Genomic DNA, 16695 nt, shown 5'->3' with positions numbered 1-16695 from the left:
ATGGACGGTTAAGATTATGATCTAAGTCATTTTAGACTTACACATGATGTCAATATATCCCTCTTCAATATATATACCTACACTCCTAAACTTATTAGAATTAATACTTTTCATTATGTTTTCAATGCCTTTTATCTCTGACAAGTCTTACTTGCGGCTAAAGATAACAATACATGGAAAATACGAGTTTTTTTATTGATATATTATATATAATAAGGACAATTAAAAATTTATTAAAAATTAGGGACTATTATAAAAAATTTAAAAGGTTTACAGAGATTAATATCTTGGTTAGTAGTAGCATTTGTTAAAAGTCGAGGACTATATATGAAGATAATTTAAGTGAGGCTTGTGTCGCAAGCAAGCCTACACCTATTCTAAACTTACTAGAATTTGTAGGAAAAAATTTATATAAGTAGTTTAAGTTTGTTCTCCATTAATAAAGTTTTCATTAAGTTTTTTCTGTCAACTTTACGATCGAGAGCATGGAGAAATACGAGTTCGTAGAAGAATTGGGAAGGGGTTTGTTTGGAGTAGTTTACCAAGGTGTGGAGAAGTCGTCAGGCCGGTTTGTGGCCATCAAAGTATTGAAACAATATCCGAGTTGACTACGATGAATCAATGTTTAAACCTAGGAGAAGTCAAATGTCTGTTGACTCTTAAAAATCCAAATATTATAGAGCTCATGGATGTAATTCTTGACCAAGAACACAAAATCTTGTATTTAGTATTCGAATACATGGACGGCGGCGACTTGTCAAATATAATTGAACATAACGAATTTTATCCATTCTCCGAAGCCGACATAAAAAAGTGGTGCTTTCAACTATTTCTAGGCCTCTCACACATTCACGATACGGATTCATCCACCGCGACTCGAAATCAGGCAACTTGTTGATTAGTCGAGATATGGTCGTCGTCAAGAGTGCCGATTTCGGACTTGCAAGGGAGATCATACCACGAGATTCCGATCATCATACTAATTGCATTACTCATCGAGCTAAGACGACCTTATGGTATAGGGCACCCGAAGCTTTACTTAATTCTACCACGTGCGGTCCGGAAGTCGACATGTGGGCCATGGGTGTAATCATGGCCGAGCTGTTTAACCTTTCTCTCATGTTTCCGGGTCAGAGCGAGGATAATCAGATGCTACGTATATGCCAAGTCATCGGCAGCCCGAGCAGGGACACATGGCCAGAAGGAATCGAGCTTGCCAAAGCCAAGGGTTTCCAGTTTCCAGAGTGCAATGCGAAATCTTTCCGTGAGATGATTCCATCGGCGAGTGAAGAAGCCATCGATCTTATCGGCTCTCTTCTTTCTTGGAATCCACGCAAGAGACCGACTGCGTTAGAGGCACTTCAACATCCATTCCTTAGTAGATACTATACAAGATTTGCTCCTACATTCAGAGCAACATCGAACCTCGAAAGAAGAAATTGGTTGACGAGGAAGTGGGCGAAGACTTGTTGAGCTGTGAAATTCATATACCACCGCCAGCGGTAAGAGGAGATTGTGGGGTTATCGGAACAAGGAAGCAGCAGCATTTACCCTTACAAGCTTCTTTCTCACAACTAGCACTGTGAAGTTTTATGTTTAATTGAATTAAGATTGTTATTAAGTTAGCTAGGCTTTAGGAACATATTCTTTAAACTTGCTCCCCATAAAACATTGAAGAAGTTGTCGAAATTTTACGAAACATATGTTTATTCTAATGGAATTCATTTTGATTTTAAATAGTTTCACACATTATTCCTTCAAAATTTATCCTAACAGAATGAAAACTGAATCTTAAAAAAATAAATAAATAATAGAATGGCCAACAAAAACATGATCCAATTGGTTAGGCATTTCTTCCATCTAAATGAAATGGATTGGTGGTAGTTTGTAATAGGAATTAATCAAAAATAATAGTAGTAATAATAATAAAAGAACGACAACTGATAATGCAAAACTTGGAAAGAAAGTAGAGTGTTAAAAAAAGACATAATGTTTACCAAACTGCTCATTCCCCCAGTTTTTATTGCTTGCATAACAGTTGCAACATAACCATTCCATTCCACGCATCATATTTCACACATACGAACACAATAAAAAACCATGTCCGACAAGATTCCAAGGTTATTATGGTAATAAGACAACAGAACCAGATGTTTTCCTGCTCTCCATATCTGCATGAGCACGTGATGCTTCTGAAAGATGGTAGGTATGGTTTACTCGAGCTCTGAGCACTCCCAATGCGACATTGGAGAATACCTCTCCAGCAGATTCCAGAAGCTCGTCCCTAGTTGTATTGTAATGCATCATGCTTGGCCTTGTTAGGAACAAGGACTTTGCCACGAGAGCCGACGTCGGAATAGGATCGGGTGTACCAGATGACTGCCCGAAACTCACCATGTATCCACGCATCTTCAAGCAATCCAATGATCCCTTGGTATCATAATAATAATAAGTGACCGGTTAGAAAGAATTTTTAAAAGACAATAAACCAGAAGCTGTTACAATGCAGGACGAAAAAATCTCAGTTTTGGATCGAGGAAGCTAACACATGTTTTTTAAGGTATTGACTTGAAGAGCTTCAGCTCTAATATTTCACGAGTTTCGGCTCTTATATCTATCACGATTTCATAGATTAGGGTCCCATATATATGTACTGTTGGTTAGTTCAAGGTCCCAGTTGTAGACTTTAGAATAGTTCAAAGGGCCTCAGTGTCAACTGTAGATAAGTTCAGTTAACGAGTTCAAGAGCTTATATACTCTTAACATTGGTAAATTTAAAAAATTGCACTCACATCAAAACCTCTAAGAACGAAAATTATTTTACAGACAATTTCAAGTAACTTCTTATATAGCACAAAACGGAAGTATTATTTATGCACAAAGTCTCCATATAGCAAGCAAAAGCAGCTTACTTGAAAGTGTCTCTTCCAACGGAATCGTAGACGACGTCGACACCCTTGCCTGATGTTATCTCATTCACACGAGTAACAAAATCCTCTTCCTTATATATTAAGACATGATGACATCCATCCTCCTTGGCATTAACCGCCTTCTCTTTGGTTGAGACTGTACCGATTACAGTGGCGCCAAGTGCATTTGCCCATTGGCAAGGTAAAGATCCGACTCCACCAGCTGCTGCATGAACAAGGACTGTATGCCCCTTTTCAACCTGTCATAATAGATTTTCTATGGAATCTCATTTTCTAAATTTGAAATTAAGATAAGCTCTTTGGTTTTAGATACTTCTATAATAGGCTGGTAAATGTATAAAGAGTCCACGACTTGGCAGAGAAAGTTTTATGGCTACCTTAAAGCAACGGCGAACTAAACCATGAGCAGTCATGCCTTTAAGGATGACGGATGCTGCGATAATAGGATCAATGGAGGGAGGAACAGGTACAACTACTTCCGCCCGAAGAATCTGCTCTTCAGCATAAGATCCCATTGGATTCCCAGCATACGCCACGATATCACCGACTTTCCGGCCAGTCAATCCAGGGCCCACCGCAACCACATCACCCACAGCCTCCATCCCTGAAAAAAAAAAGGGTTCCAGAAATTTTGAAAGAATAATTCATTTCCCAGGTATTTTTGTTAGACAGTGACCCAAGTAAAAAGTCAAGATAAGTTTTCCTAGGCAATCGTTTCCAGAAATTTTACAACCTTCTTTTCCATCTGCTGATCTGCCCATTACAGAGCACATATGCACTATCATTGTCAAAAGAAAAGTTGATCATCTGTGAGCCATAAGGACAAACCTGGAGTAAAGGGAAAACTAGCAGCCTTATAAACCCCTTTCCGAAAATAAATATCAATGAAATTGAGACCAATTGCCTTGTTCTTCACACGAATCTCACCGTCTTGCGGCTCCCCAATCTCAACATCTTCCCACTTGAGCACCTACCATTGTTATGAATCTAAATTAAGTGAATCTAACCACATGATCGTTAATACTATAAAACTTGATGACGTTTAGATGATCAAATTCATTCATTTCAAGGACCCATTTTAAAAATCAAAAACCCCACATCAATCAGATTGTTTGATAGTAAAATCCAACAAGACCCATAAGACAAAACTTGAAAAAGATTGAAACTTAATAAGATATTAAATACCTCAGGACCTCCCAGTTCATGAACCCTTATTGCTTTAACCATGGTTGACTGAGCAGCAATAGCTTTCACCCTCAACGACTTAAACCTTGATGATGATAAAGTAGTCTTCTTGTAGTTGTTGTCAGGACTGTATAGAAAATTTGGACAAGTTTGAAGATTGATATTGATGTGTTGTGAAACTAAATTTGGTAGAAGCAGTGTGTGCTGATGGACTTTAATCGGTCCCATAAAGACATGTAATCAGTAATCAGTTACTCATTTTTTAATTTTATCAGTTACAGTTGCATTTTATCCCTCGTCAGTAAATAATTTTTTACCGAGTATCTCAAATCATTGGCTCTGGTGAGATGATAATGAAATTAAAATCAGTATCAAACCCATCAACATATAGTAGTAAATAATTTCCTACATAGCCAAAAAAACTGAAGTTCGAATACAAGATGGTTTGATGACAAAGCTATGCATGATAGTAGTAAATAATTTAAAGCTGGAAAGTAATAAATAAGAAAAAACTAGGAATTTCAGTCCAGTAAATCCGAGACTGCTGTCTTCCTGAACGCATCGACCTTTGCAAGATCAGCTGCCACTGACTTGGTCGGGAATACATTCTCAGCTTTCATCCTCTCCCGGAATCCATAAGCTGGAGCTTTAGCATTGATGTAAGCATTCAGCAATGCCTGGAACGGACGAATACGTGCCATGTACCCAGCTTGTCTCATCCTGTGGAAAATCTTCTCCGAGTTATGGATATCTCCCCTTTTCGAGTACTGATCCATTATAGCCATGTAAGAAGTAAACATGGGTTTTATATGGTTATTCTGAGTGGCTTTCTGCAAGATACTGTCTGCCTTCTCGACTTCGCCGGATTCGACATGGAGCTTCACGAGTGCATCCCAGATCAATGGCCCGATCGTGCACCCTTTATCGGCCATTTGTTTGACCAGCTCAACCCCCTTGTTCAGCATCTTATGATTTGCGTAAACTTTCAAGAGTGCACTATAATGCTTTGAAGATGGCCGTTTCCAGTAATTCAGCATTTTGTTAAAAACCGCTTCAGCTTCATTGATATCTTTCAGTTTTCCCCATGCTTCGATCGCAGCCATGCATTCTTCCAGTCGCGGATTCGACTCGCACACTTCCCAAACCCTCCGGACCTCATCGGGTTTTCCTAGCTCGGCGTAAATCGGAAGCAAAGCCCTACATGCCCATCGATGCGCTTTTAGGTTTCCTCCTTCCATTTCTTTTAAGATAGCTTCAGCTTTTTCTTTAAGGCCACTAGTAATATAGTGCCTAGCCATGATTGCCTGTATGTCGGTGTCGGGTTTGATCCCTTCCTCCTTCATGATCTCGTAAACTTCATCCATCCCACTTATGTCATTGGATTGGCCTCTGTTGTCTATCAAGAGTCTGTAAGTAAGCAAAGACCGCTTCACATCTTCTTTCTCCATCAACAACATAATATCGCCTATTTTCTTCTTGTCAAACCTTTTGTAGAGGATGAGCAGCTGGTTGCAAGCGAAAGTAGTTATAGGGAATCCTAATTCTCTCATTTTGTTAAACACCTCCTCCGCTTTCTTGACATTATTGGTGACAGAGCAGTTCGCCAGCAAGGTTCTGTAAATTACTTCACCCCTACAGGATTTCGGAATTTTCTCAATGTAAGACTCAGCCTTATGTAGACCATGAACTTTTGCTATTAAATCAAGCCGAGAAGCATAGTCCTTCTCAACAAAGTCCAGTCGGTTGTTCCTTTCCAACCATTCAGAGAGCTGCAGTACACAATGGAAGATAAAAATCCACAAACCAACGAATTTTTTTTAAAATAAAATAAAATACAAATATTGAACAGCCAAAATATAAAAGGATACCTGCAATGCCCTGCCGTACATTCTACGTTTACGAAGATTTAGCATCGCTCCATGGATAGCATCCCGACCTAGATCTTTTCCATCTTCTACCCACTTGTTAAGAGCACCAGAAATAGACTGTCCGGGAGCCGCCACAATTGCGTTGAATAATGCTGAGGGTTCATTCTTACTGTGTGATTTTTTGTTACCAGAATCTGGTTCACCATCCAATAAGTCCAAATCAACTTCGGAAGGTTCTCCAACGTCACCGTCTTCTCCCTCAGAGAGTTCTGGTTCAGAGACTGATTTGTCCAATTCAACTGATTTGCCTCCACTCTCCTTGCTCACTGGTCTGGACTCAGAATCAGAACTAGCCGCTGTCTCGAGTTCGGAAAACGGGTCATCTTCGGAATCGTCATCTTCACAATCATCGTCACTCCTGTTTGCACCAGCTCGTGAAGAAAGATAACATTTTGAAAAACCATGTTTCGGGCAACCATTTCCAGCGTGATAAGATAGACATCTATCGCATTTAACTGGAGGAGACTCGACAATGCTCTTGCTGTTACCACCCAAATAGCCGCGTACACTTTCAGATGTTGCAGAAGAGGCACGAAAAATTCCAATTCTCAGTCCCTGATACCTAAAAATTCAGTAAGTAGGACACAACTGGTTAAAAACTTGTTTTATTATCTAGATTAACGAACAGTAGCGAAGCAAGTGACATTTAACAAGAATGAGAGAAACAATCGGCCATTGAATGTGAAGACTCGAAAAACAGGTTCCGATTAAACGACACCCATCTTTCAAAAATATGGATCGGTATTCGTCACCCATACATTCAATTAATCAAAAGATGCAGTCAATAACACCCAGCAATAACAAATCAAAACCATTTTCCATTTCCGATAGTATCAAAGCTACAACATAATCTCAGAGAGAGAGAGAATACCTGAGAGAATGAGAAACTCGACGAAGAGCCCACATGGTAAATTGCAAAGTAACGAGGAAATGGTTGATTTTGGCAGTGTGCACACAACTACAACTATCGCTCTCTCTCTCTGTTAAACCCTATAATAATATAAACCCTTTGAAGAGGTTTCGGCTTCTTACGAGGGACTTAGCGTGCAAAATATTGCTTCATAAGCCCTTATAGTTTTGAAAAATGTACAATAAGACCTCAAAATGTTATGATTTTAAAATTTAGCCTACTTCATGTATGACGCTGGTCAGCAAATTAAAATTACTAGAGGATGCCAGGGATTTTAATTGATATTGCTTTAGCTACGGGATTTTGATTGATATTGCAACTTGTTAATTTTAGAAGCGATTTTATCAAACTATAAAAAAGGAATATAAGTAGACAAAGTTCATCATAATCTATAAATATAAGACAGTAGTCGGTATGTTAAGTAGTTCAAAACAAAAAAATGGTCAATTAGAAATGAAAGTTTGGGTGACTCTTTGTTATACTACGGCACTTAGGGATGTTTTTTATCAGTAGGTATTCAATGAAATATTGAACTTAAAAGCTCTTTTTCGTAATAGCAGTAGAAATTTACCTCGAATATACTACTTTCTTTTCTCAAAAAAGATGATATGAAGCATGACTATATTATATATATATATATATATAGCAGTCATAGCATAAGAAAGCCTCAGAGTTGTCTGGTTAGGGAGCTTTCACCATCTCTTTACATGAATTTCTTTCATAAAGAAAACGAAAGACTTATATAGGTTCTTAGCTTAACGCACACTATAGAAACCTCCCCTTTAGGAAAGCTGCTTCCACCTGTAAACCACAATAGGTAAACCACAATAACATGGATCAATATCAGAGAAGTAGACGGTCCTTGAGAAACCTATATTAGAGAATGTACTAAATATAAAGATAGAAAAATGAGAAAAATAGAATGCCACCATATAATAGAAGTTAAAATTAGAGCTATAGTTGTATAAAAAATTTGAAACATGACCCTATTTCACTAAAACACCTCAAGCCAAGTTCAAAGAGTAAAGGATGTAAGCTTGATCAATCAGAAAATTCCAGCAGGAAAATACTTCTTCGAAATATCGAAAACGAAAAGTGGGATGTATAAACAAAACGGATATCAAACAAACATCCACAGAAGAAGCCAGCTATGAGTGTATTCGCAAATTGAATTAATGTTGTACAACTTAAACGAAATAAAAATGTGAAAGATTTTGCATCGTATAATGCATACCTTTCCTAGCGAGGTGCGGAGAAGAAAAACTCAAGTAGAAGTAATGAGGAGTGAAAGAAACTGACCCAATGGAGTACACCCCAATTAATGGCTCCTGCATTAGTACATTGACATAACATGTACATTGTGAAGCTATAGAATACTTTGAAGGAAATTAAATCAACATAAGGCGGAAGAGTCATTTCAAATTTCACACATACCCAGCCAGAATCCATTAGTCATTTAAGACCTGCACGTTTCTCATCGACAAACAGGGTCAAATGTCTTCAAGGGGAGCATTTGTAGGCCAGAAGCGTTTCTGATCGTCTTTCCAACTTACCTTATTCCATCAACAGAAACTAACTTTTACAATTAACAACTTAATGCCTGCAAATGAAGATGAAATAGATTAACATTCTTGTGGCTCAAATTATTGAAATAACTAACAATTAACAAATGCTGAATAGAATTTTTGGCTTGCTAAATTACCAGGTCGCCTACAAAAAGTACAGTTTCTGCATTTCCTTCATTACAGCTCTTTCAAACAGAGAACAACTAAGGAGGAACTAACCATTAATTAGTCTTTCACAATGAATTCAACATGAAGAAAGTAATTGCGGAGCCTGTGAAGAGTTGCAGAGCATACTTACAATATTCAATTACTTAAGCAGTGTGACGAACATGATCGAAAGTCATCAACCGACACCGAGGGAATTGGATAGTCAGCCACAGAATCAAAGATAAAAATCTGTAATTAGTCACCAGTTAGGTAGAAGTTGAACGTTTACCATCCGATATGTTTACAAAGCATCGATGAAAGAGTAAAAAATGAAAACAATAAGGAAGGCCACCACTTCAAGTATTTGAAAAGAATGTAGTTTGTAATGAAAGCAAACATAACTGGAGAGATTAATTCCTCTTTATTGCGTCTCTCATGTTGATGCTCCATGTCATTTGAACAGATCATCTAAACCTTGGAGACAAAAGAATTCCGAAAGGAGCTACTAATATAGAAACGACCAATTTCAAAAGAGATGAGTTTTATGGAAAATAACATTCACAGTGTACAACCCATACCAAATGTTAGTGCAAAACAATTCAATAAACTCTAACCCGTGAATTGAAGCTTAGAAAAAGAATATGAAAGAAAAAGAAAGCAATTGTATTTAATCTCTGTCTTTTCTCAACTCTAATGACTTCCTCCTCAAGTTTCTTAGAATTATCTACCGCCTGCAAAACACCCAAGATATGTAAACTTATTTTTTACATGAGCATGAAGAAGTAGGAAAATATATGACTCCTAAGAATCATCTCAAGCTTTCTTCACTAACCTCTGTAACTATGCATTCAACGGAAACCAAGTGAGAGAAGGAATTTTTTATGCTTTTACCCAATTTGTGCTGCTCCGATGTCTCTCTTGTGGTCACTCGGCTTTCAAAACCGTAAACAATTTTTCAGAGTTTCACTATAAAATGGCACATCAAAAATTATACCATGTATTGATCGAAAACAACATATTGTTCATCGCCTTTCGGACAACCATCTGAACTTCACCATCTACTCTTAGGTCATAAATAAATTAAATAAAGTAAAAAATACTGGATAATCAATGATGTATACTTCCAGTAGCTTCTGTGATTCAGGTTTATGTCATTTATTAAGTGAAGTTGCATAGACATGCATACAAACCAAAACAACACAGTTGAATCATTTACTGGATTTTCCAGGCACAAGTAACAACTCCAATTAAGGGTACAGTACTTTTGTGTACTGTAGCGGAGAGAGGTGAACATTTTGGATGCTTCTCGGAAACGAAGTTTACTAATTTGGTTTAGTGTAGTAATTAAACATGAAAACCGGAAATGGGAAACACGGTTTAAGCTAAAACCGGAAATGTGAAATGCGGTTGATGGTATGACCGGATTCAAAAATCCGGTTAAAGGACGACTGGAATTAAGAATTCCGGGTAAAGGACGACCAGCAATGGGAATATCGGTCTTAGCTAAAACCGGATTTGCCATTCCCGGTCATAGCTTCAACCATCTCTAGCGAGTTTCACAACAATCAAAACCATCTCCGGCGAGTTTCTCCCTAATTAATCACTGTCGAAAACTCAAAATCCAAGAATTTCTTCATCAAAACCATCCCCAAACACCATTGAACAACATACTAAGAGATCAGACGATAATTCAAAGTTTTATAAAAATCTTTACCGTGACTTAAAATCGAAATTAATGACTAACGGAGAAAAATTGACGAAAACTAACCTTATATTCATGATCCTTGTGATGAGACGAGTCGATTGGTATATGGCACGGCGTCTGCCGCCGCCGGAATCGTCCGGATTGACGACGAGCAAAGGAGACGAACAGGAGAGAATCGCCGTCGTTCGAAGGAGGAAGAAGAAGATTATGACTGAACGGATTTGGTTCAGTCATGTTTATAGCAGAGAGGATAAAATCGATTTTATTGTTAAAAGACTATTATGCCCTTTTAATTTAAACGTATTTACGAAAATGTTGACGTGAATCCTTCGGAGATTGAATCAAACTGAATTGAACCGAAATAAACCGAAAGAACCGATTTTAATTCTTGAAAAGACAAATTTAACCTTTGACATATTAGTCGACCGAAGGATTCACGTCCACATTTTTCGTAAATACGTTAAAATTAAAAGGGCATAATAATTGTTTAATAATAAAATCGATTTTATCCCATCTGTTATAAATATGATTGAACCAAACCAGTTCAATCATTTTCTTTCTTCTTCAACCTCGCGACAAAAAAATCTCTCGTCGTCTTCGCTCTGCTCGACGCCAGCCCGGCTGATTCCGGCGACGTCAGACTCCGTCTCATATACTGGTCGACTCGTTTCATCACGGAGATCACGAAATTAGGTTAATTTTTGTCAATTTCATCTCGTTCGTCTTTAATTTTGATTTTAAGTTTCGGTTAAAAAATTTTAAAAGCTCGAATTAAGCCTCAATCTCGTAGTATTTTTCTCCGTTATTGCTCTAGGTAAGTTTTTCGTCGTCCAAGGACCCTAATGGACTAAAAACACGATCGAAAATTGTCCGTTTTGAGGGATTTCGGTAAAAACCCGGTTTGGTACAGTTTTGTGCCGGTGACGTTTCGGTCACTTTCCGGCCGGAATTCGACGTGTTCTGGCCGGTTTCGAGATCCTCGTGGTCTCGTCTACAACATATATGAATTTCAAGTAATTCCGGTAAGATTGGATTTTTGACAGTTTAGCTTTGACTGGGTTTGTGCGGGTGCGGCTTTGACCGAGGTTGACGGGCAATGGGAAACCCAGTTTTAGCTTTGACCGGAAATGACAAATCCGGTCAAAGCTAAAACCGGATTTCCCATTGTCGGTTTGAGCTTTATTCGGATTAGTGTTAATGACATCGTTGAACCGGAAGTCGAAAATCCGAAAATAACACTCATGTTCACCATCTTCCCAATTTCTCATCAAATGTTCAGGTTTTTTTTTAAAAGTATATATTTGTAATTTCCTCCTCCAATTACAAAGAAAATTTATAGCCATCACCACACAGAAAAGAGGCTTGAGTTCTGTCTATTTGTTCCTGACTTTGCATGACATTGTAAAGAATAAGTATTGAGGGAGAGACACATTAAAACAAAACAAAAAAGAATGGGTTTGACGAATAAAAACCTAAAATCCTAGCTCCAACCAAATCAAACTGCAGCACAATAATAACTAAAAAAATGAAAAAATAAACTATACCTTACAATCTTGCATGTTCCACGGTTTGGTTCTCTTCAATCTCACCTCCAATTGCTTTTATTTTATAGCTGGAGAAAACACAAATGAAAAATAGAGATTTAATTTTGGTTAAAGAATAAATCATAATCAAAAGGGAAAGGGAAAGGGCAAGTCTTGAGAAGTCTAGCGAACTGGAGGAGGATTCGTTGTTCCAACCTCAAATCTGATGTGACCGTACTCGGCTCGCCCAGTGAACATCGACATGCCAGCCGCCGGGGAAGGTAGAAAACACACCTGATTAAGGAGGAGAAGACAACGAACCCAATCAAAAATAGAATTGTAAAAACACAAGAATAGAAGAACAATTAAGGACGAACATATCGATCGAAAACCTGATGTGACCGAGCTGTCTGGAAGAGAAAAAAAGAACGAAGGTGGAGGATCTCGTCGTCGTCTCTGTGAGGCCATATCTTCATCGTTTGAGTGGAGATCGACGGGCGACGGCTCGGACGAAGGTAGAGCATATCGTCGACGAGGCTGTGAGGTCAGCGGCTCGCAAGGAAGGCAGATCAGCCGTCGCCGTTGGCATGAAGATCGAGCCGACCTCTTCACTTTCGCTACATAGAAGAATGATGAAGAAGAGGCTCGAAAATGAAGAAGAGTCTCGATTTGTATCAAATTGTAGATAGAAATTATCGTGTAAGGACGAGCGTACAATAAGTCAAGGTAGAGAAGGAAAACGGACAGTCCATATGCACCAAATCACCAGATCGGACGGTCGAGATTAAATCACTGTTCATAGACCGTTCATCTCGTGATCTAACGGACGAAATCAACTGTTGGAAGAAATCAACGGCTCATATGATTTACTATTCATTCATCCACCTCAAATTAGTTATTTCATGGAAGGAATGAGAATTCTACTTAACTCTTCAATTATAGAGAGTTTGAGACGAAAAACCACAACTACAATTACAAAAAAAAAAAAAAAAAAGTCTCAAATGTATTCTTGTCATTTTAATAATTTTGCTGTAAACAAACTAATGTATAACTTTCATTCATCATAAAAGTTAAAAAATAAAAAAATAAAAAGTTTTATTCATCATAAAGCCACATTACTTACACACTTGACAGACACATAACATCATAAATTTATTCATTAAAAAAAAACAGACACTAAAGACTCTTCCACTTTATCAGCATTGTTCTTTTCACTCATTTATTTTTTGAAGTATTTTTTCACGATTAGCCTTCAATGAGTCAATTATAGAGTTTACGTCACTTAAACCTAGCTTATTGATATGGTCTACTAAACATCCTCCCACCATTTCCATTTCATTCCCTTTCTTTTCGATATCCTTCTTACGCCCTTCTTCTTCTTCTAGATGGATATGCAAATTTTTTATCACTTGCAACAAATCGTCTGACACCATTGTCTTCTCGTGCTTTTTCCGGATTCGCACTGTTCATCCGGCCCAAATATCGATTGATAACTTCCTCAGCCGACGGACTTGAAAAAGTGTAAGGTTTACCTGCCTCAGAAAAAATTACGACTGTAACATACAGACCTGTTAAAATCACGACTTCCTTGACCTTCTTGTCTATGCCGGCTTTTCTCATTGAGAATGTGGCCCGTCTAGTGAGTTTATTTTCTATTCTCTCGATCTTTATCTTCTGCTTACCATTCCTTTTAGGTACACAAGCTGGATTGTTTGCCCCTTCCATAGCACCTGAAACGCAAACAAATGAGAGCAGTACGCTTATACAAATTAACTAGGCTAGTAGTTTGCTTAACTTTTCGTTTATGATTAGACTTTCTCATCCATAAGATATATATAGATGAAGAAAAGTTCCCAAATCTCATTGCGTATCTTCAAATGTTATATTAAAATCATATGGAATCAACTATATAATATATACGATCAAAAAGTTTTATTCAAAAGATTTATTTACTTTTTATTTTAGATATTTTATACTTAAAGTAGCACGAATCAAATATAATTATTATTCGTATATCTCATTATTTTGCACATATCTAATAATATCCTTAATGTCATTTTTGTATTACATTATATATATGATTTGATGGGGAAAGGAATTTCGGAAAGACCGAGTTCGAGAGTGACTGATATGAGTCGGTTTCTATGACCTCGTTTAGGGATCGAGCCTGACATGATTGTCGGCTTCGAGACCTCTAGACGGAGCTCGATAGTATGACACCGTCTAAGCACGCATCTATTGGCTTCCCTCTCCCGATAGAGGGACAGATGCCGACTAGGAGACAGAAGCTGACTAGGAGACACCTATCGGACTCCCTCCCCCGTCGGTCTCGCTCTCTCTCGCGTCTCTCACTCGGGGTAAAACGGACATTTCCGGGAGGACCTAAAGACTCCTATAAATTGCCGCGGATTTGACATTCGCCAAGGGCATAAAAAGAGCACAATACTTACGAGATACAACATCTCTCTAGAACGGACGAGATTCATGTTTCTCTCTCTATAAGGATTGTCCGAGAGACATATCCCTATGCTTTGCATACTCATCGACCTCTCTCTATAGAGAAGAGCCGACACCACAATAGTCCCCGCGAGGACAAAGCCCTACACTTAGTGTAGATCATAGGCCTCTCTCCCAAGAAGAGAGTCGAAACCACGAGCTCCCTCCAAGAGGTCGACCTCGTGGTGAGCCTTGTTGACCCCGTTTATGTCGTAAACTCTCAAATACTCTCTAAAGAGTCCAACTCTCCTTCGGATCAAAGCTAGCTACAACAAAACAAGATAGCGCGTGCTCTCCACCTTACTACAACTCCATCCATGGACGAAATATTTTGGCGCCGACCGTGGGAACTACGAAATAAAGGGTTTTCTTGCTCTTTTCAAGCTTAGTTTTAGTCAGATCTACATTTTCCTCATCGAAATTCGACATAGGACTCGTTCGGAGTTTGTGCGTCCCGACTCTGACCCGGAGGTAGAGCCGGCCCGAGCCGTCGCTACCTCCCAGTGTCGTTGACATCGCGACAGGCCTCATTCGGGTATCAACAACAACAATGCTAATCAAGAAACTCATAAGTTCTCTGAAAATGATGCTACAAGCAATGTGTCACGTCCTCGTGATGACTAGGACCGACCCCTACACTCCTTGTGGGATCCACTCAAAATTTGCCGGTCTCTCTCTTTGAGAGCCTCGCGCGACCGACATCGTTGCTCATTTGTTTCCACCTCCCTCTCAAGGAAACCTTCTCATTGGTGACACATCTCGAAGGCCTCCGATGGTACCTCCTAATCATGGTACAAATAATGTGTCATGTCTTGGAGATGACCGGAGCCGATCCCGTCACTTTTGTTCGGTTCTCTCGGGATATTCAATCGGCCTTTCTATTATGGTACATAATATGACGAACACAGATGCCTATCAAGGACAATGTTTTATTGGTGGAGCATATGGAAGACCTCTCATTGCATCCTATAGAGACAACAAGACCAAAGACGTCCTTAGTCGTTGGTCTTCCTCTTTTTATCGGTCTCCCTCCTACCAGGAAGGCTCCTAACCATCGGTCTCCTTCTTGTGGTCGGTCTTCCTCCCACCATGTATCGCGGTAGCAAGACCAACGATGCGCCTAGTCATGGGTCTTCCTCTTGGGTCGACCTCTCTCCCACCGGATGTCGCAACAACAAGACCAAGAAGGATCCTAGTGATCGGCCTCCCTCTTGGGTCGGTCTCCCTCGTACCATGTGGACTCCTAGTCATCGGCCCTACTCTTAGGTTGGTCTCCCTCCCACCGAATCGCAATGTGTTGGTTGCTAGAGGCAATCCCAATCAAAGACGTTTGTGAGAGTCAGAGCTCGGAATCACCAATAGCATCTTGAGCGATCCACTTAACTATGGCAATATGCCTAAAAAGATATGGCCAAGAATCGGCCTCCCTACATCGAGACCATCCGAGAGCTTGAGTCGAAACCGACCCGGACATCGATCGGTCCCTCTAAGCTCTCTAGCATAGTGGATCATATCATAGAAGAGGAAATCCAAAGGCGTTACCACCTCATCGATTCGGATCGAGTGCGAAGAGCCTCCCTAACCTCTTTTATTCGGGTTGAGTGCCATGCGCCTCCCCTCCCGTCGATCTGGGTCAAATGCTAAGAGCCTCCTCGACCTCTTCGATTCGGGTTGAGTGCCATGTGCCTCCCCTTCCGTCGGTTCGGGTCGAGTGCCAAAAGCCTCCCCGACCTCTTCGATTCTGGTTGAGTGCCATGCACCTCCCCTATCGTCGACTCGAGTTGAGTGCCATGCGCCTCCCCTCCCATCGGTCTGGGTCGAGTGCCAAGAGCCTCCCCGACCTCTTCGATTCGAGTTGAATGCCATGTGTGTCCCCTCCGGTCAGTTCGGGTTGAGTGCCAAGAGCCTCCTCAACCTCTTCGATTTGGGTTGATTGCCATGAACCTCCCCTCATGTCGGCTCGAGTTGAGTGCCATGTGCCTCCCCTCCTATCGGCTCGAGTTGAGTACCATGCGCCTCCCCTCTCGTGGGGTCGAGTGCCAAGAGCCTCCCCGACCTCTTCAATTCAAGTTGAGTGCCATGTACCTCCCCTCCCGTCGGTCTGGGTGACCTATTCGATTCGGGTTGAGTGTCATGCGCCTCCCCTCCCGTCGGTCCAGGTCCAGTGCCAAGAGCCTCCCCTACCTCTTCGATCCCGTCGGCTCATGTTGAGTGCCATGTGCCTCCCCTGCCATCGGTCTGGGTCGAGTGCCAAGAGCCTCCCGATCTCTTCGATTCTGGTTGAGTGCCATGTACCTCCCCTCCCG

At 40.0% G+C, this 16695-nt stretch overlaps 3 protein-coding genes across 3 annotated transcripts; 1 reads left to right on the top strand and 2 right to left on the bottom strand.

Moving 5' to 3' along the window:
- Positions 1–485: 485 nt before the first annotated feature.
- On the top strand, positions 486–1473 carry LOC139884000 (cyclin-dependent kinase F-4-like). The gene is made up of 2 exons (XM_071868085.1): positions 486–568; positions 801–1473. Exons 1-2 carry the CDS (start codon positions 486–488, stop codon positions 1471–1473), a joined length of 756 nt encoding a protein of 251 aa, XP_071724186.1.
- A 651-nt stretch (positions 1474–2124) lies between these two features.
- LOC139884005 (uncharacterized) lies at positions 2125–4187 on the bottom strand. The gene is made up of 6 exons (XM_071868091.1): positions 4116–4187; positions 3759–3900; positions 3308–3534; positions 2913–3169; position 2758; positions 2125–2430 (listed from the first exon to the last, which is right to left on the bottom strand). The coding sequence occupies exons 1-6, from the start codon at positions 4155–4157 to the stop codon at positions 2125–2127; spliced, it is 975 nt and encodes a 324-aa protein (XP_071724192.1). The 5' UTR covers positions 4158–4187.
- A 449-nt stretch (positions 4188–4636) lies between these two features.
- LOC139883998 (pentatricopeptide repeat-containing protein At1g80270, mitochondrial-like) lies at positions 4637–10604 on the bottom strand. Its single transcript, XM_071868084.1, has 6 exons — positions 10434–10604; positions 9280–9396; positions 8188–8281; positions 7718–7754; positions 5984–6605; positions 4637–5884 (listed from the first exon to the last, which is right to left on the bottom strand). Exons 1-6 carry the CDS (start codon positions 10602–10604, stop codon positions 4637–4639), a joined length of 2289 nt encoding a protein of 762 aa, XP_071724185.1.
- Positions 10605–16695: the final 6091 nt, after the last annotated feature.

This window comes from Rutidosis leptorrhynchoides, unplaced genomic scaffold, assembly GCF_046630445.1.
Source record: "Rutidosis leptorrhynchoides isolate AG116_Rl617_1_P2 unplaced genomic scaffold, CSIRO_AGI_Rlap_v1 contig489, whole genome shotgun sequence".
Classification (NCBI taxonomy): domain Eukaryota; kingdom Viridiplantae; phylum Streptophyta; class Magnoliopsida; order Asterales; family Asteraceae; genus Rutidosis; species Rutidosis leptorrhynchoides.
This window is presented reverse-complemented; position numbering and strand designations above follow the sequence as displayed.